The 20,740-nt window shown below is 35.1% G+C and overlaps 1 protein-coding gene across 1 annotated transcript in view; it reads right to left on the reverse strand.

Annotated features, from left to right (window-relative positions):
* The window catches only part of LOC121374863 (RNA helicase aquarius-like), a 50,826-nt gene extending 30,303 nt beyond the window's left edge, over positions 1 to 20,523 (reverse strand). The window contains exons 1-14 of the mRNA XM_041501971.1: positions 20,465 to 20,523; positions 11,708 to 11,789; positions 9,553 to 9,612; positions 8,561 to 8,601; positions 7,868 to 7,903; positions 7,198 to 7,243; positions 6,011 to 6,085; positions 5,032 to 5,166; positions 4,531 to 4,599; positions 3,993 to 4,170; positions 3,326 to 3,504; positions 2,621 to 2,734; positions 1,988 to 2,194; positions 929 to 1,049 (exon numbers count right to left, since the gene is read on the reverse strand). Coding sequence (XP_041357905.1) covers positions 929 to 1,049; positions 1,988 to 2,194; positions 2,621 to 2,734; positions 3,326 to 3,504; positions 3,993 to 4,170; positions 4,531 to 4,599; positions 5,032 to 5,166; positions 6,011 to 6,085; positions 7,198 to 7,243; positions 7,868 to 7,903; positions 8,561 to 8,601; positions 9,553 to 9,612; positions 11,708 to 11,782 — 1,336 coding nt within the window. The 5' untranslated portion in view covers positions 11,783 to 11,789; positions 20,465 to 20,523. The remainder of the gene's footprint in view (positions 1 to 928; positions 1,050 to 1,987; positions 2,195 to 2,620; positions 2,735 to 3,325; positions 3,505 to 3,992; positions 4,171 to 4,530; positions 4,600 to 5,031; positions 5,167 to 6,010; positions 6,086 to 7,197; positions 7,244 to 7,867; positions 7,904 to 8,560; positions 8,602 to 9,552; positions 9,613 to 11,707; positions 11,790 to 20,464) is intronic.
* Positions 20,524 to 20,740: the final 217 nt, after the last annotated feature.

The following is a 20,740-nucleotide window of genomic DNA, read 5'->3' on the forward strand; positions in this document are numbered from 1 at the left end:
ATAATTGTTAACAATTTATTAACGGAGCCGTACCACGCGGACGCGAACGAAACCACTTGCCAGTGACGAAAAATAGTTCCATCGATAAACGAGTTTTTAACTTCAAATGTTTTAATACGAAATTGTCTGAAACAGATATTAATAAAAATTTAAAAAAAACCAACTTTTTTTTATATCAGAAATGTATGTAGTAAAAAAATATATATATTAAAAATAAAAAAAAAAAAAACAACTAATCGCGCACTAATACAATAACACCACGACCGTAATTAGGTGGCCGAGTTCAACATTGCAGCTTTTAAAAGTATTGAAATAGTGTATTTTATAGTAAAAAAATAATTATGTATACTTGATTGATTATCAATGTTATTTATAATCTAATTATTGCTTTAGCATTAACTGGGGCGGCTGGAAACTGTTGGAAATTACAGACGGGGTATAAGAGAATTTGGCTCCGCCCACAGGGGGATAAGGGATTTGTCCAACGGCAAACAACCAATGAGATTAAAGAATTTTACATGAAGGCGAGATAATACTATTGTGAAATAAGTTTCAATTAAAAAAATAGTTTATAACATGACACAAAACACATATAAAAGACGTTCTCAGAACACAGATACATATAACATTATGTTTCCTCACAATGAATGTAAAAGACATCTAAAATACATTGAACCATATGGACAATAAAATATGATCCAAAATATCTTTGTACATATTAGTGATATATTCTATGAGGAAGGAAGGAAATGTTTTATTTAAAGATGCACTCAGCACATTTTATTTACGGTTATATGGCGTCAGATTCTATGAGGAAGTAATGCATTCCACTATGCTACAAACAGGATTTGAACATGTACCTTGTAACCACTTCAAACATGAAAATAGATACACCAGCAGACAGATGTAATGGAAATGATGCTCATACCTTCTCCGGAGAAGTATTCAGTGGGCACGATGTTTTCATCCCAGATGATGTCCTCGGTCGGATACAGTGGCAGCTCATTCATCGCCTCCAGCTGTGAAGGTTTCCTCTCGTGTTTACTGATCTGTCAGTAAATACAACGGCATGCATTAGCAGGCTCTAAATCTGCTTTAACACCCTTCCCCTTCAAATTTTATAGATATTGCCATAAAAAAAACCTGAGGAGGTAATTAATGGCTCCCGTAACTTTATATTATGGGGAGCCATTTAAAATATTACCATGCTCTCGGTCTTAAATTATTTTTATGCTTATATCCAATTAAGGTTCAAGCACGCTGTCCTGGGCACACACACCTCAGCTATCTAGGATATCTGTCCAGGTTAGTGAGAGAGAAGAGGGTGTAGTGGCCTTACACCTACCCACTGAGTCATTAAAACTCGCTCTGGGTGGGAGCCGGTACCGGGCTGTGAACCCTGTACCTACCAGCCTTGTGTCCGATATCTTAACCATGATGCCACTGAGGCCAGTTACTATACTGTTACACATGCTAAGGGGAGTTAAAAATTACTCTCCTTGAACTAGTCTCAGGGGAGTGAGGGCAAACGAGAGTGAAAGCTGCTCTTTAACAGTGAGGTGTGATTTTGAGTAACAAGCATGTTTCACTGATAATCAGGTTTCTGCCATTTTTTTTTTTTTAAATTAATCTTTTGACCAAATGAATTACTCTTATCATTACTTATGATTTGTTTATCCCTAAAACTAAACATAACCCATTTCATTCTTGGGGAGATCCCCATACCCCCTGTTGACTGTAGTAATTTGCATTCAATTCCATAGCGCCATACCCCAAAATTTCTTTCTGGCAGAAACACTGATAAGAGATAATGCTCTTTTTTTATCTTTTGAATTTCAGTTGTTGATTGGGGTTCATTTTCATTAAAAAAAAAAAAAAATGGGACACTGTGGGATAGGGTCAAGTCCATAACTTTATAAATTACTGATGTTATAGAGAGACAACACTCAATCAATGTTTTACCTAATTTAGATATTAAACAAATTACCAATAATTCCAGCATAAATTCTGAGTCAAACACGTCCTTCTGGCCTTCTTCAAGTAGTGGGAGACAGTTGAGAAAAGCAAGAAGTCTGTGCAAGTCGAAGTTACTCAGCGGTTTAAAGGTTTTCATCAAGGCTTCCCTGGTGTCAACAGAGGCTACATTGGAAATGGCAAACTTCTGCAAGTCTGGAAAATGTTTAAATACCACTTTCTGAAAAATAAAAATAATTGAATTATGAAAAGAAACAAAATTGATCTGTTTAGGGTTTTTTTTATTATTAACAGGGTTCATTACTTTAAAATTATTTTATTTTCTTTTTGCCATACTATTATGTTCATTGTTAGTAATTTTGGACTAGTACCATTGTTAAATTAGGAACAAAGGTTGAAAGGTCAGCTTATAGTATAAAATTTAATAAATTCTACCGAACAGAATGACTATCCTAACATTTTAGACAAGTTGAATTAAACACTAAATATTTTCTTTTGAATAAATATCAGTTTTATAAAAATGTTTTATTCCAGAAAAGGACATGACTAAGGACTCGAAAAACTTAAAAAGTAACTTTAAATCCTTCTTTTTTTACTTTTTTTTAAACCCTCTTTGATAGACACAGAAATAAACTGTTAGGATCACCTGGAGTCTGATAACTCTGTCATAATGGAGATCTAGTCTTTCATGTACTGTCAGAGCTTCGCCAGTCTGTTCATTGATCTCAAAACCAGCATACACTTGAAGAATGTCCAGCAGCTAAACAATAAAAATAACATCAGTAGAACCACAAAGAAATAGTCATTTCGTAAACTTTGTAACTGCCATAAGAGATGACAAACAAGGTTTTTATTTACAGATTTATTACATTATTTAGCAGAGGCTGACAAATAAAACTTGTTATATCCACTCTCTGCAAAAATAAATGAAGTCCCTCAATTTGCTTCTGTTTTTTTCTTCAAATGTAGTGTTCTTTTTGACAAACATGCATGTAATAGGAGTGATGCAAAGCCATATAATTTGCAAAAGGAAATAAAATTACTTTTGTTTCGGATTTTTCACGAATTTTTAAACACCAAAAATAGTTTTTTCTGAAAATAACTTTGGGCATAACCTGTTCTGGTTATCAGCCCTCAATATGATGACAGATGATAAAAATGTTTTACAATAGTAAAAGATGTCTTTTACATTAAAACTTTAACAGCTGTTTGTAACATTAAAATAGTAACAGCTTTCTTTGATACTAAAACTGTAACAGCTTTTTATGGCATTAAAACTGTAAGAGATGTTTGTGACATTAAAACTACATCAGCTGTGTGACATTAAAACTGTCACAAAGCTAAGAACTACCTCTCCAAACAGAGTTCCATCCTCTCTGTTTTTCAGCTTGGACAGCTTGCTGCGAACAATGAGGTGAGTGCTGTCCATCAAGACATTGAAGAACCGCCGTGTCGGAAGCTGTGCCTCAATGTCGATCATCAGCTCCAGGAAACGTTCACAGTAATAGATCTTGTCTTTGAAACCCTTGCCTGAAACAGAAATAAACAAATTTACACAAAATAGAAATAAAGAAACTACAAATACTTGGAAAGAGTTCAAATACACTAAAATTAATAATATCCAAAACACAAACTAAAGCAATATAACTCTTGTAAATGAATAAATGTACATTTATTAATTTATTTCAAACAATATCATGTTTAATGTTAATAAATTCCTTTTTATCATATACAGTGTACAGTACAAATACCAATGTTCAGTTTTTAACAGGTACCTTCCATTATTCATTGCAGTTTCTGTACGAGGGTCATACGAGATATTTAAATTCAATGTGATGAATGACGAAATACATCAAAATCGATCTTGACTTTAGAGTAAGTGACCTAAAACAGAATCCCGAGTCCTATGGTAGAGATTTGAGGTCCAATATATTTAACAGTTTTAACTGACATGCACAGAAACTAAATTGTTATGTGCAACAGTTTTTAAAATATTTTGTATTAGTCAATGATGTTACCTGTAGCAGGAATGGAGTCCAAAATTCTAAGATACACATTAATAAGGTTGGACAGAAATCCTCTCTCAAAGTTGACTTTCTGTTTCTGTTCTTCACTCAGCTTGACATCATTCTTCTTGATCGCATTGAAGAACTTCTTGTACTTTGGGTTGGCTTTAAACAACTCATCACGTCGCCCCTGGTAAGAAAAATATCTTTATATAATATCAATGTCTATGTAAAAAACAAGCTAGGGGCATCAAACCTTGGAAGTGTGACCCATGCATCTCTGAATCTCTAATTACGCCTGCAAAAGGGTCAATCAAAGTATAAATTGATTAATATGGATTTTCACCCATACATTTTTTTTTTTTTAAAGGAACAATGATTTCTCATTTAAATCTTTAAAACCAGTATTATTTTAGTTTCCATTCAATAGCTTCAGTGCATGGTAGCACTATGAATTTCTGAAACTTACATAAAATACCTCACTGCAATGGTAACCGCCAACAAAAATAAAATGAGATTTCTCTTCTAACACCAAAAAGTAAAAACTTACAGGCAACAGGTTAGTCCAGATTGGTAAGGAAACCAACTTTTGAATTTGTTCTCGAATTAAATCCATCTCCTGTGAAGAAAATATTGCAAGGCTTATTACATAATATAATGCACTGTCTTTACTTTGAAAGGATAAAAAATGTCAAAAATATATCATTTCAATTTGTAATCTTTTGTTACAATGCCTTAGATTAGTTGACATGGTACCAAGTGACTTAAATAATCTCAATTCTTATATAAATTCAAGATCTAGTTACAATAGTAGCAATCTCCTCTGTAAAATTAAATACCGCGAGACTGAATGTTATTTTTAGACTCATTTGATGGAATCAGGGATGCAAAAATTGGACAAAAAATCTCAAAGACTTTGTACAGTCTTGAAAATTAATTTTGCCATCCAGAATAAGGTCTGGAACAGTTTTCAAATAGTACTAAGACCCAGAAGATTTTTACTCTGGATAGTAGAGCTTTGTTAGTATTAAATAACGAAATGCCACCGTACGAGACTGTTGAAGCAGTGGATAAGAAAGACAATGAGGATGGCCTTCTCGTGTAGAATGATTCCGTCATCTCGAAGGCAGGTTTTCAGAACTCGGTGGAAATAGGCCGGGAAGTGCTCCGGGTGAGACTTGAAGGCCTGCAAGTCAAACATATTTCATATTTAATTAAGAAAGAAAGAGTTCATACACTTTTTAACAAACAAATTTCACTACTTTGAAGGACTTTATGTTTACCTTTGTTTGAACTCCCAATAGCTATAGTATTTTTCAGGCCTCTGAGTTTGAAAATCTGCGTGACCTATTTATCGGTTATGCAGAAATAAAAACAGGTAACCCATTTCCTTTTTGCGTAACCTGTTATATCCAAGTAAATGGTGATCTAAATTTTACACGCACAAAAATAGGTTAAGCAAAATTAGATGTCCTGTATAAAGTGAATGCATAAGTCCAGATTCCAGCCGTACACTAAAAACCCCATGGACTATGGTACAAATAGCTCCTTTCAAACAGTAGCAAAATGACTGCTTAAATTCCCCAAAAGAGGACGTCATTCATGGAATTACTGGCTGGAATGGTAAATAAATGCATGGAAGGAAGGAAGGAAATGTTTTATTTAATGACGCACTCAGCACATTTTATTTACGGTTATATGGCGTCGGACATATGGTTAAGGACCACACAGATATTGGGGAGGAAACCCGCTGTTGCCACTTCATGAGCTACTCTTTTCAATTAGCAGCAAGGGACTTTTTATATGCACCATCCAATAGACAGGATAGCACATACCACAGCCTTGAATGTACCAGTCGTGGTGCACTGGCTGGAACGAGAAATAGCCCAATGGGCCGACCGGCAAGGATCGATCCCATACCGACCGCGCATCGAGCGAATGCTATATCACTGGGCTACGTCCCGCTCCTTATAAGTGCACGAGTGCATCCCAGTCCTATTATTTACACGACAGATGTCAAATCTACTCACATCCCAGGCTGGAACCCGTTCACGGATCTTCTCGTTCACCATCACAGCAATCGATACCAGATGTCCATGGCTGGCCTGTAGGATACAAATAATACAATCCATGATTTTATCTTTGAAATTTCATAAAAATTACACAGAAGAAAATTTGCAGAGTGTTGAAAAGTAAAGTTACAGTGAGTTTCCCATTAAGGAACAGGAAGTGGACACTTTTCTGATAATGCTAAAAACAAGGAATTTCTGAGAAAAAAGGTCCCTCTATTTTAATTGCTAAGTGTACTAAATAATGTAATTCAGTAAAGTGTTCTACTATGGTGCAACATCAATGTCCCCATATGAATGATAAAATCCTCAATGTTGATGATATTCAAACATGTATATGACAAGCTTCTTTAGTATACAGTAAAAATAAATTGAGGTTAATTAAACAAAATACTTCATTACTGAAAGCTAAAACATTTGTATCTCCATCTGACTGATAAATAGTGCTGAAATCCCTTTAAAAGTGCTATCTCGTTTCTATATACTGCTTTCGCCATTTTGAAATGCAATTTATATAAAGCATTTTCAAACAAAAAGGATGAGCTATAATTCGGCAAACTAAATTACTCAAATAACTGCATTTTTTCCCCCGATGAACTGTTCTAAACTATGCGCCAAATTACTTCATGAAAACTGTGCAATCTTTATATTTTGGACTTATCCTATGGGACATTTAAAATTACTTCATGAAAACTGTGCAATCTTTATATTTTGGACTTATCCTATGGGACATTTAAAATTACTTCATGAAAACTGTGCAATCTTTATATTTTGGACTTATCCTATGGGACATTTAAAATTCAGTAGCACCACAAGTGTCCCCACCCGCTACCAACCACGGTTGGGCTGCTGGTGATCTCTTGCCCATCCACCTGCAACCCTTTCTTGTTCTGGAGGGAGGAGCCAACATAAGTTGACACCTGCGCCCATGACAGGCATGCACTACAACAGCTTGCTCTGAATGTGCATGTTAAGCCCTATGACTTGACTTAAAATGAAGGGTTAAAAACACAACCCAGGCATCTGCAAAATCAATGTTATCCAAAAAAAATTGTGTGTACAGTGACTTTTGTCAAACACAAAACTGTGAATATTGGTGTGAATGTTAAACAAAAGAACAAGTTAACTTAAATAGCAAATCATCTCACCTTTTCAGGATGATAGTTCAACCATAAATAGTTTTCCAGGTAACGGCTAAAAATAACAAATAACAAATGATGTATTCACACTTAAACGACCATATATTATTTTATCCTATACATATAATAATGTCTAGAGTGTTAACTTATAGAACTACAAACTCATGGTAGTGAGTTTTTAAAAACTAAAATCACTGTAGCTTAAAAATAATACACTCCTATATTTACAATATATTTTAAAAAACAAAATAATTTAAACCTGATTTTAAAGTGCAAAAACAACATGAAATTAAATGTATATGTTTAGTAAGTTTAAGCATGGCAAAAAATCATTCAAGACATATTTTGTATCAGAGTAAGTAACTTACATTACTCAACAAGTTGCACTCGGGTACATTGCCTGGCAGCAGTGTTTTGACTGGTCAACAAATACTATAAGAAATTTGCCAAATGTTACTTGAAAAGGTAAGAGTGCTGTTCAGGGAATATGCTGACATTTTTTCCACACCTACATCTTTATTCATTTCTAGCCAATGCCAGCTGTTTAAAATGTTTTCAGAATGACTCAATCACATAAGGCAGAAAGCATTAACTATGTGTATATTTCACGTCACATGATCTGTGATTCTACTTCGTTTTATAAGTTCAACTGCCCTGTGTCCCTGCTTTTAATACTTACCTGAATTCCAGCATCATGATTCTTCTTGTAGAGAATCTAAATAACAGACAAAAACAGAAATTCAAGTGCAAGTAAATTCTACAATGACCTGTACATAGATTATTCCAAGTACATCAACTTGCAGTCTATGTATGTAACCATAAAAAGTTTAGGGTTTTTTGTTTGTTTAAAGATACCACTAGAGCACATTGATTTATTAATCATCAGCTATTAGATGTAAAACATTTTGTAATTCTTACATAGTATTAGAGAAGAAATCCTCAAATTTTTTCCATTAGACAGGATAGCAGATATCACAATCTTTGATATGCCAGTTGTGGTGCACTGGCTGAAACCAGATTTGGCCCAATGGGCAGTGATGCAGATCAACCTTATACCAACTGCGCTATACCACTGGGCTATGACCTGTCCGTCCCAAAGTAAAAGTCATGAATGTCAACTCAAACTTGACAAATAAAACCCTAATATCCATCCCCCTTATGTAACCCCTTTTCACCCTAATATTTGCTCAATATGAGAACATATAATATATGACTAACCTATCAAATAACGTATTAATTGATTTTACATATATACTGCTGAATATTGAAAACAAGGCATGCAGACTGAGTTCTTGTAAAGGATTCAATAAAACTTTTAATTTATATCCATGAAATATATAAAATATAACTTTATGTATATAAATATACAGACCGTGATCCAAGCATCTCTTTCTTGTAAATGTCTTCAACAATCTGGTAACAAAAAAAAGGAATTCAGTTAAAAATGGGTTTTCACCATGGATATTTTCAAACTAAAATCCTAAAGAGTTGAAGAATTTAGTTTAAAGACACCACTAGAGCTATTGGCTGTCTAACAAATCGGTAATTCTGACATATACACAAATGTAGTCGTACAGGGTTCTAACACTTGAAAACATATAAAATTCAAGGACATTTTCAGGACATTTTAATTTTTTCCAGGACATGAAATGTTCAGTTGATGAATGTTTTTACAACAAATTGTTGTCTGCATTTAGACAGGTTATGTGGACAATAAAAGTAAAGATGTGAAAAAAAAATAAACCACCAATTTTTCAAACCTAAATTTCCAGAACACAAACAAATTTAAAGCTTTTTCCAGGACATTCCAGGCCTGGATTTTAAAGTCCACGATTTCCAGGACGCGTAAGAACCCTGTAGCAAGAAAATCTGCCAAAGTTTCCATTATGAGCAATTGATCTTTTATATGCACTTTCCCACAAAGCACATACATATGTACCATGGCCTGTGATACACCAGTCGTGATGCACTGGTTGGGATGGGGGGAAAACAATCCGAGAATGGGTCCACTGAGGTGGTTCGATCCTACAATGCAGGCATCTCAAGCGAGTGCTCTACCAACTGAGCTAGATCCCATCCCTGTAATCCTAATCCTAATTGGTAAAAACAACTATCATATTTTCTGTAATTACAGGGTTTTTTATTCTTATTTATCTGATAATATGGTAAAACATCAAGATGTGAAAATGTATTTTAAAAAAACACACACAAAAGAACACTGCCACATTTAAATGCATAAATGTTTTCCAGACATCACTATTCTCAAACATTAATGAAGAGAGTTAGGAATTATTTCTATTCTGTTCATCCTAGAACACAAAGTTGTATATTTTTGTTTTTAAAAAATCACAACATTTAACAAACCTCTGGCTTGTAATTAACTCCATCTTTCATAGCCTGCTGAGACCAGAACTGACTTGCAAGCTACAAAACAGAAAATCCAATAACAAATTATAACAGAAATATGATATATTGAAAATTCTATGTGATGTACCAACTTTCAAAAGGCATGTGAAATATTGCATATAAAAAAAAGAAATAACAGACATTTAAAATAAAGAGATAAGGCTCACAACAATGTTTTTCCAAAATAGGCGAGTCCAAGACAAAAATCATCAACCTTATTAAAGCATATTAAAGGGGTACAGAGTACAGTCACAAAACTGGCCTAGCTACTGTAAAGTTTTAGATCGTATTTGTCTTTGGATGGTGTATTGTATGGGACTAATGTTGAAGCAAAGCAAAAAATCACAACAAACTGAGTTGCCAAAACTTTCATTAAAAACAAGTTACAATCATAGCTATCAAACTTGCTCAAAGTACATGTAGCCTTAAGCAGCAATCTCACAAAGATGAGCATTTTTGATCCTCCATTGCAAATTTATTTTAAAAGTTACTCAACAAAATTAGTTTTTAGCAATATTTAAATAATTAACTGGGGTGCTACCAAGAGGTGAGCTCAGCAGATTACTCTCATTTTAGATCATCTCAGTTAACAACTTATTCAGAAACATAAAACTTGTAGACTTTGGATACCTTTTTTTTGAACTTGTAAAATATTACATCAGGTACAAAATTATTTTAAAATAATCCTACAGAAGAGTTCTGTAACAGGGTATGGCGGTCATTTCTGCTAGCACCTTGAACACATTATCTAAACCATGGTTTCAAAATTGGTTTAATCAGGACAACTCATAAAATGTCTGCATATAACTTCACATGAAAAACTTTTTTTTAATGTTTATTTATCAGTGTTCTCGCTGCTCCATTTAAGCGAGGCTGCCCGCCCCGCTATTGCATTTTGCCGCCCTCATTTCACGTTCTCTGCCCTCCTTTATTTTTCTGCGCCCCTCTTTATTTTCCTGCACCCCTCTTTATTTTCCAGCAACGACAGTTACCGTAACGTAATTTAACAGTATTTTTAACAGCTTCTATTTTGTCCCATACCTGTATCCATTTATATATTTAATACACACAATAAAATTTATATTTTATTTGAACAATGAAAACATTTTTATTTTTTACAGATTCGACAATCTCCGATTGAAAACCCCCCACGTATTTGGCGCCAAATTTGTCACATGATCAGAACGGTCATTCTGTCTTTTGTTTCCACTAACTATAGTCTGATATTTTGTCCTCAATTGTTGATATAATTGGTTGCAACTGATGATTTTTACTTCCTGTCATTTCAGTCATTCTGTTTATTCAGCAGTTCTTTATAAAATATTGTAAACTTTTCATTTTGGGGGGTATATCACCGCTTATAAAAACAACAGAAGTGGTAGTGTTTATCATTAAAATCATTTATTTTGGGTGCCAAATAATATATACACCGCCTTTACGAAAACGAAACTACTTTTTATCAGCTTGCAATAATATTTTATCACAGCGATCGATTCATTCGATGAAGATGGAAATAACAAAAAATGTATCCGACATTAGGGAATCACTTTACAAATATCTTTATTGTTTTTCGTATATTTTGAAATCTTTATTAAATAACAATATTAAAACTTTGATCGGTTCAGCAAAACCGGAACTGCCTGTGAATGTCAGACCAATAACATGTTCGGTTCAATTAAAAGACGAGTCTGCTTGTATTTCGTATAAACTTTTGTGCACTTTTTTGTAGGCAAAATAAGGAGTATGTCTTTCCACAAAGTCTACCAACATATAACAATATGGTAACCAAGCTCCCCTCCCCCACCCCCATTTTTTAATTTTTTTTGGCTTTCGTTTTCGTTTAAGGGTGTGGTGCCACGCGGCTGCCCTCCTATAATTTTCACCCAGCGAGAACAGTTTATCTTCAACAAAATTCAAACATTTAAAAACAAAAATATGAATGTTATTACAATAAACAATGTGTTTTCATCAAAATATAATGCTAAACATTGTTTTATAAGGCCTTTTCAGGACTATTTGTTTTAAAACGTTTTACAAGGCTCTCTATCGAGGCCTTTGCCATGACGAGCAACCACTACAAATACCATTACATCCAGCTTCATGTTATACTTACATGCATCACTTCATCATCCTGAATTTGTTCAACTGTCAGGGAAAGTCCCTTCTGGCCACCTGATGATGCTGTCATTGTGTATCTGAAAATCATGAAGATGTAAATTAAAAATTTGTACAGAAAAAGTAATATCGACAATTCTCCTAATTCTGCTATGCTTTAATGTTTATGGGGTTGTTTTTCCACGGTTTGAACAATGAATATCATATTTGTTGTTATCTGCTTGTGTTTCATTTGTAAGGTTTTCCTTCACAATACAGAAGCATTTTCATCAATAATAAATTTAAACAAATAATTATTCTTATTTTTAACAGAAAACTTAAAATATAAATCCTTAAAACCATTAATTTTACAAAGTTCCTTTTTTTCTTCTGTTTATGTAATTGCTGATATTGGGTCCCTTGACTTGTAGAAAATGTGTTAAAAAGGAGGATGCTGAATTAACAGTATTAGTGTTCTCACTGCTCCATTTAAGCAGGGTGGCCCACCCCACTATTGCATTTTGCCGCCCTCCTTTTATATTTTACACTTACAGCACTCATATATGCTATTTCCAAATGCACACTTTTTTCCACACTAAAAAACACTTGATCAGTCTGTACACTGTACAAAGGAAATGAGCCGATGTGTGTACGAAAATGCAACTAATGCAAAACTTCAGTCGGTTATGGCAGTTACCGTAACATAATTTAACAGTATTTTTAACAGCCTCTTATGTCCCATACCTGTATCCATTTGTATGTGGGATACACACAACAAAAGTTATATTTTATTTGAGAAATAAAACATTTTATTTTTATCGATTCAGCAATCTCCAACTCAAAAATCACTTATTTGGCGCCAAATTTGTCACATGATCAGAAAGGCCATTTAGTCTAGTGTCCACTACTTATCGTCTGATATTTTGTCCTCAATAGCAAATTGGTTGTACTGATGAATTTTACTTTTTGATATTTGTTTATTCAGCAAACCTACAGGCTGGTAGGTACTGGGTTCGGATCCCAGTCGAGGCATGGGTTTTTTAATCCAGATACCGACTCCAAAGCCTGAGTGAGTGCTCCGCAAGGCTCAATGGGTAGGTGTAAACCACTTGCACCGACCAGTGATCCATAACTGGTTCAACAAATGCCATGGTTTGTGCTATCCTGCCTGTGGGAAGCGCAAATAAAAGATCCCTTGCTGCCTGTCGTAAAAAGAGTAGCCTATGTGGCGACAGCGGGTTTCCTCTCAAAATCTGTGTGGTCCTTAACCATATGTCTGACGCCATATAACCGTAAATAAAATGTGTTGAGTGCGTCGTTAAATAAAACATTTCTTTCTTTATTCAGCAATTCTTTATAAAATATTAGAAATTTTTCACTTTTTGAGGGATATCACCGATTATAAAAACAAGGGTAGTGGAAATGATCATGACTGGCCTCGGTAGTGTCATGGTTAAGGTAGGTACAGGGTTCGCAGCCTGGTACCGGCCCCCATCCAAAGCAAGTTTTAATTACTCAATGGGTAGGTGTAAGACCACTACACCCTCTTCTCACTCAATAACCACTAACTCACTGTTCTAACCCATTAGTAGCAAGAGATCTTTTTTATACACCATCCCAGACATGGTAGCACATACCAAGGCTTTTGATCAGCTGTGATACATTGATCCTAGACCGACTGTGCATTAGGAAAGCACTTTACCATTGGGCTACATCCCAACCATAGTAAGTTCAAAATTCAAAGTTCAGAGCATCAGCAGTATATTTAGGGACAATTTATTCTTTTCTCACATTTAGCTGAATTTGTTTGGATTAGAACATGACTTGCAAGAATTTTAATTATGAAATATAACTGGTCTACATTTCATATAAATTTTAATGTTTGAAAATATGAATATTTTGCCAATTGGCATGAGTTCAACACTTGCTCCCACCCCCCCCCCCCCCCGACCCCCCTTTCAATGGTTAGGGTAGTTTTAGGTATATGGTTAGGGTTAGTCTTTAGAGCCTTTGATATAGAGGGGTACGGGTCGAACTCTTTCCTGCCAATTCTAATGACAAGATGACATATACCTAAAATAGATAGGTTGGGTGTAGTATGAATACTATGATGATGCACTGATAACAGTGATTTTTGTAATGTTTAAATTCCATGAAGTTCTACATGAAATGGACCTACATGTAGTTTAACTATAAAGACTAGAGGTATGCGGTATTACTGGTATATTTTTCTGTCGTGGTACATACCAGTACATTTTTACTGTACCTGTATACTTCGGGACTTTCCTTGGACGATAACTTTACGGAAATTTCCGAGAAATAAATTATCAGTGTCATGAAACAAAATACATAATTTCAAGAAATTATTTAAAAAGCATCCAATGTTAATGATTGTCTGTGTTCCATTAACAAATCTTTGAAAAAATAACGGAATTTCTTAAAGTATCTAGAATCTCAAAACGTTGCCACTAACAAAAACATGGTAGATGACGAGTTTGTTGTTCGAAACACAGGTGTAATATTGGACATTTGCAAGACTCGCCCTGTTGTTCGTCAAAGTAGCAAATTACGAAAAATAATAAAAATATTCAAAATAATTTTTGATTTGGCCAAAAAAAATTGAGAAAGTTTTTTAATGTCGATTTTTAGTCACCAAACGTGCTTTCAACCAATTTTGTTCGACAGATATGCCGCACAGTATGCATAAGCGCCATTTGCATGTCCGGGTGACCAGTCTACTATTCAATAGTGAACTGCTTCTCGTAAAGCTACAAAATGTGATCAAATAATATGAAATACTGTTCAAAACATGTTGCATTGTTGATACTGAATGTTTTATTACTAGCTACAACAAGGTTTACTTTTTATTTGTCACGTTTCTAGCGTTTTATCGTGTCAGATAATGTGGTAAAATCTAGGTCACGTGGTTGAGTTCATTTTACTGAAGTGGGTGCATTGATGAGGATTACATATTGTTTCTCACATATATGCAATCAAAGTTTACAGATTTAATTTTAAACATATTCAGTGGGGGAATTATAATTTATTGATGCTATGTCTACTGATATAATATTAGCACTGGCATGATACATCCCTCCGCCCCGGGTAAAAAAAGACACAAAAGTCTTGGATCACGTTGCAATGAAGTTATGAAACTGAAAGAGCTTTTTTCCAGTTGTGAAAGTCTAAAAGACTGTCACTCGCCAGTGTTTTGAGAACAATAACATATAATGACATTTTCTTTGTCTTTGTTTTGGTTACTGGCTATAATCTTGAGTTGGATACAAAAACAATTATAAACAGTATTCAGTTTAAAACATACATATAAGTTAGGAGGAGGGGAGTTACGTACTTAAAAAAAACCCACGAAAGCCCAACTATCTCATTTGTATTCATAAAATAAAATACTGCCAGTATGGCTATTTTGTTTCTAAACTGTTTTTCTTCTATAAACATGAATTCATTACCAAAGAGATTAAAGATACAGGCCCATTGGACCTGTGGAATTGGCACAATATCTGGAGGGTTGAGGACGTATGCAGGGCCTCTAGTGGGGTGACACAGGTTACATTTTTTATCTTTATATAGAGCAGAACAAAAACATTGGCTACTGAATGACAAACGTTTGGTAATTTTGATATATAGTCTTAGAGAGGAAACCAACTACATTTTCTCACTAGTAGCACATACCATGACCGTTGCTATTCCAGTCATGGTGCACATACGCAAATGAGAAACAGCCCAATGAGGCACCGATTGGGATTGATCCTAGACCTACCACGCGTCCGACAGAGTGTTTTACCACTGGGCTACAACCCGTCCTAGACAACAGGGGCTATTCAAATACTACGTAACACTGGAGGGGTCAGTGGGTGTGTACGTTTTGTAGCGTTGCAGATGGTGGGTGAGTGTACTGAACAGCATTCATCTGTTATGTTTATTTCATTTACATTATAAGGTCTTAAAATACGGATGCGGGCTAAAACGGCACCAGGCGAATACGGAACCTCACATTGGCTAAAACGGCACCACACGTTGGCAAAAACGGAACCTCACATTGGCTAAAATGGCACCACACGTTGACGAAAACGGAACCTCACATTGGCTAAAACGGCACCACACGTTGGCGAAAACGGCACCACACGTTGGCGAAAACGGAACCTCACATTGGCTAAAACGGCACCAAAACATATGGTCAAACGGAACCATGCATTGGCTAAAACGGCACTACAAATGATTAATAAATATTAGTTTCCACGAATGGTTAATAAATATTAGTTTATAGCTTAGTTTATAGTAGTAGTAGTAGTATTGTTGTTTATATTACTGTTATTAATATTACCGTATTAATAATAAAATGTTTTAAATAATGCGTGTTCTGTTTTCACAAATATTATTATTGTTCCCTATATTTGTGGTCATTCTGCAAAGAACCATTATTATTATTATTATTATTATTAGCCTATTTACCGCCCGGTAGACCGGAAGCCCGGGCATCGCTCAGAGACAAAACCAGAGCCCGGATGTTAATGCCGCGGTGTACATTGTTCATATTTAGCACAAAGATACACCTCGGGATGGTGCATCTATATATGTTAAAAAAATAAATGTAGGAAAAATATTGTTTCACAAAATTGCATTTTTCATGTTTGGGCTGTACATAACGAAATCTGTATTCACCGCCCGAAGAAGGAAACATCAATTAATCAATTAAATATGGCATATACAATCATGGGATTTGGTATAGCAATACCTATCAGTGTCATGTATCTAAATATGTTTTTAAAAAAATAAGTGTACAAAACGAAAATAATACCGGGATCGTGGAGTTTATTTAAATATGGGGTGGGGTCGGGCGAATGTCTGTGGATCAAAATATATGTATTTGTGGACCCGGGCATATATCCACGAGAAAAGTTTTAATTATAGGTGTTCAAATACATTTCATGCCCTCTGAACAGTGTAACATGGAAAAGTGAGTACATGGGCGTACATAGGATTTTGAAAAGGGGGGTTCCAAAATAGATTGCAGAGATATTGGGCATATATTTCTATGTTGAGTTTTGAAAAGGGGGGTTCCAAAATAGATTGCAGAGATATTGGGCATATATTTCTATGTTGAGTAAATATAATAGCGTCAGATATCAATGTCAGATATATTAAATTAGAAACACATTGAATATACAGACAATGATATTCTAAACTAGAAAATATATTTAATATGTAAGTTTAATCGTAGAAATGTTTTATTAGTCGGAAACATCTTACAATGCAGAAAACTTGGGAATGTCCCTTTAATCGATGTGGTGTCGCTAAACAAAACAAAGCAAACAGTTCTCATTGTAAAATAATAAACACTGTAACACTTTTGTCGTAAAACAAAAGAAAAAACAGGCTAACCCTATTAGTTATATTACTATTATTTACTTACTCTGTTAATTGTTACCAACACAAACAATAGGAATTTAATCTGTCTGTATTACATCACATAAGATGCAATGCGCTTTGTACGCAGGTGGCATTCTATTCAAATTCTCCACAGTACCCTAGGAAATACTTTGTTCTGTAATTAAGTAAACAATAACGGATGATGCTCACTTGTACAAAGAAATTAACTGATGTTGGCTTTCTTTTCATTCGTACTCAAGTATGAGTTGCGTTTAAATATGGTATGTCTTGTGTCAGTCAGGGCACATTCATTTCATGAAGTACGATCCAACATGCCGCATCTTTGCATTTTATGCAAAAAAACATGTAAACCTAAACAACAATGTTTAGAATGTCCAGAATGTTGTTTATGGCAGCATCGTACATGCCAAATGAACATTATTCAAGAAGAATATCCCTGAACTGTACAAGGAGGCCCGATTGCTGCCTATCCAGACCAGGATGGTCCAGGAAGGCAACCTTCGAACGTATATACGAGAGACGGCAACCATCCGACAGGAAGACATTTTCCAAGTTTGGGGGGAATATAAGGACGGAGAACTTTCCCTCAGTCAGTTGCTGGGAAGGTGTGCTGCCATTCATGGGCCGGTAACAAATTGAACTGTTCGTAGAGAACAGTGTTTAAATCATCTAACCTCAGGGTTATGCAAAATTTAATTCACGCAGCATACTGATAGGCACTACTCACTACCCCCTCAAGTGAAGCTACGTCCTGGAGCTGTGGGCCACGGGCAGTTGAACTGTTACGGGTCCTAACTGGGTTATAATTGTATTCTTGTGTTAAGAACACACCCAGTCCCTACGTCGTTGTGGAGCCCTTGCAATGCCATGGGTCGAAACTTGACTGGGAGTACTAACTGCATCTTCTCATCACCATTAACCAGTGTAGATCGATAAAAAAAACCTCCCCTGTACAGTTTCAGATGGTCAAACTCCCGGTACAACACTAGTGCTTCTGCTGAGCGAGGCAACCCTTGTAGAGATGGTTTTGTACCGTGTGTCAAGCTTCTCAGGAATGGTTCTATGGTTATATCTCCAGTTTGGTGATGTCTCCAATCTCTCAGTCATGTTATTGATTGAATGTCCATCTTCATCCTCGTCATCAATTACATCCGAGGACATACAAAGACTTTCAATATAACTGGTCCAGTCTTATTATTGTCATGATGGTTTTAACAGTTAAAATTAGTTAAAACCTATGTGTCTACGAAAAAAAAAGTTTGGTGCCGTTTTCGCCAGAAAAGTTTGGTGCCGTTTTAGCCATCAAGGTAAGGTGACGTTTTAGCCTGATACCTTAAAATACAACACGGCTCTACCACTATGTTCTACCTATAAGTATTAGCTATTCTCTAAATGTAGCATGAACCAACAGGAACGATAACTCGTGACGGCATGAATTGCGTCTGCGCAAAAACTGGCTCCAGATTTGTCTCATTTAATGGGTACAAACTCCGTCTGAAAGCTCTTTTCAGATAGGTTCTGACACGGGAAACATAGCCAATGAGAAAAGTTAATACATTAATCTGCTAGAACATTCGATTTTCACTTAATTATGCACGCATTTGCCTAAAAATAATTCAGTGTGAAAAGTTTGCTTCAGGTAAAAATGTAGTTAGGAGAGGTGTTCTACATCGTGGTTTGGTAATATGAAAAACCATCCATACCTTTATTAGTGTAAATCAGAAAAAATACAGAAAATGGGTGTAAAATTGTTGATTTTGGAAGTTTAACAACCCAATGTGACTATTTCCGAGCGCTCACGAAAATCAACGGAACTTTCCGATCGAAATCCAAGATGGCGACGCCATCTACGATCAGTATTTACAAACTTTTAAACATGTATTCCTTGACAATGCAATCAATTCTACATGGATTATTACAAGTAATTTGAGGACATATATCATATAATCAATACTTCGTATATATATACCTCTATTACTGAGTAGAAATTGTTGCAAATGTTGAAACATTTATTTTGTAACTTCCTCCTCATACCACTTCGCACCCTTTTCATACTATTTTTAAAAACATATTATTGAGACGTTATAATCAAGGTACAAACATCATGTCAACTTCCCCAACCCATTCAGAATATTGTAATGCATGTTTTCCATGTCCATGTTGACAATGATACATCCACTCCGGCTCTACTCCATCGGCACCCGGACACCTCCAACAAACTTTACAAAGATTATTCCAAATCATAGTCCTACCAAGTCAGTTCAGTATTTTGTTTGGTGATTCCTGATGGTGTATTTTGTGAGATCTCTGAATGATGCCCTCTCCGTCTCTGAAGGAAATATTTGATAGATTTTGATTGGTCTATCTATTTATTACTGGCTTCAGAAGTCCCACAAAAGACACCACGTCACCAGCAAAAGTATGTCATGAAAACAAAAAACAAAAAATAATTTTCAGACATTGGTGGGTGAATATGAACATGACTATTCTCATTACTAACCCTAGTTGTGAACACGTTACTGTGCCAAAACTCCCGTAATATCCATAGCTGACACAGTACAGGAGTTTTTGCGGAGTTACGTGCCCACAACTATACATACCAGTTCATTTTTCACATGCATTCTATAATCATAATGCACTAACATCAACATGGAGGAACCAAAGATATAGACGTAAGTACTCAGTTTCGCTGAAAATGATGACTTTTTGCTTGCATATATCGTTGTAAAACGATACTTAAAACCATTTTAATTCTGCTTTATATTATTTGTTTCCATTTTCAATCAGATTAGAGGTCTTATTACATGTAAAAAAAACAAAATAATCACCAGTTATTTGGATGATTGCCCTGTTACATTCATTATACAGGTTTTTGGACAGAAAATGAAAAAAAATATTTAAAGGTCCGTCAACCGGCCGTATACAAAAAAAAATTAAAAATTAATTTTTCACTCTTTTTCATTAAAACAAAAAGCATTCACCTTCTAAAACCCATACTATTATGTATGCAAACAATGAGTTTCCTATTTGAATTTTTTTTAAATCATTGGTTCATGCTACTAAATGCGATGTTTAGTCCTGCTTAATGGTTACTCAACTTTAGAGGGAAATAACTTTATAAGAGTGTAAACTGAATCAGTCAAAATCTCTACTGGTAGGTATTTCATTGTAGTATGTTATATTTGTTTGGCCCCTAAGTTCAAACGCACATAAATGGCATTGTATGTTGAAAAATTATTGTATGATGTATCAATGAATCGCAGTTGTTGTTTTTCGCGATACCCAACCCTAATAAAGACCCCATGAAACTTTTTACTCTAGTCTTCGAACTCCTAATATGTGACCAACGTACCAATTCACAACTTACATATCATTAATGGAAAAATAAGTAAAAAATAGCTTCAAAAAGCAATGTTTTTGTCTTCAAAACGTTTTCAGCATGTACCGGAAGTTTAAGAAAGGAAGTGGAAGTTGTTCAGGGGAGATAAATTTGTAAATATTTGTCATATAGTAAATCCATCCATTTCTGACCACATGTGATCACATAGCCAAAACGGAATCTTGCTAAACCGACCCTTGTCAATAACGGGACAGTGTTATAACAGACTGAGACGAATACGAAACCAAACTTGCCACAATGCCA

The sequence above is a fragment of the Gigantopelta aegis genome, chromosome 6 (assembly GCF_016097555.1).
Source record: "Gigantopelta aegis isolate Gae_Host chromosome 6, Gae_host_genome, whole genome shotgun sequence".
NCBI lineage: Eukaryota > Metazoa > Mollusca > Gastropoda > Neomphalida > Peltospiridae > Gigantopelta > Gigantopelta aegis.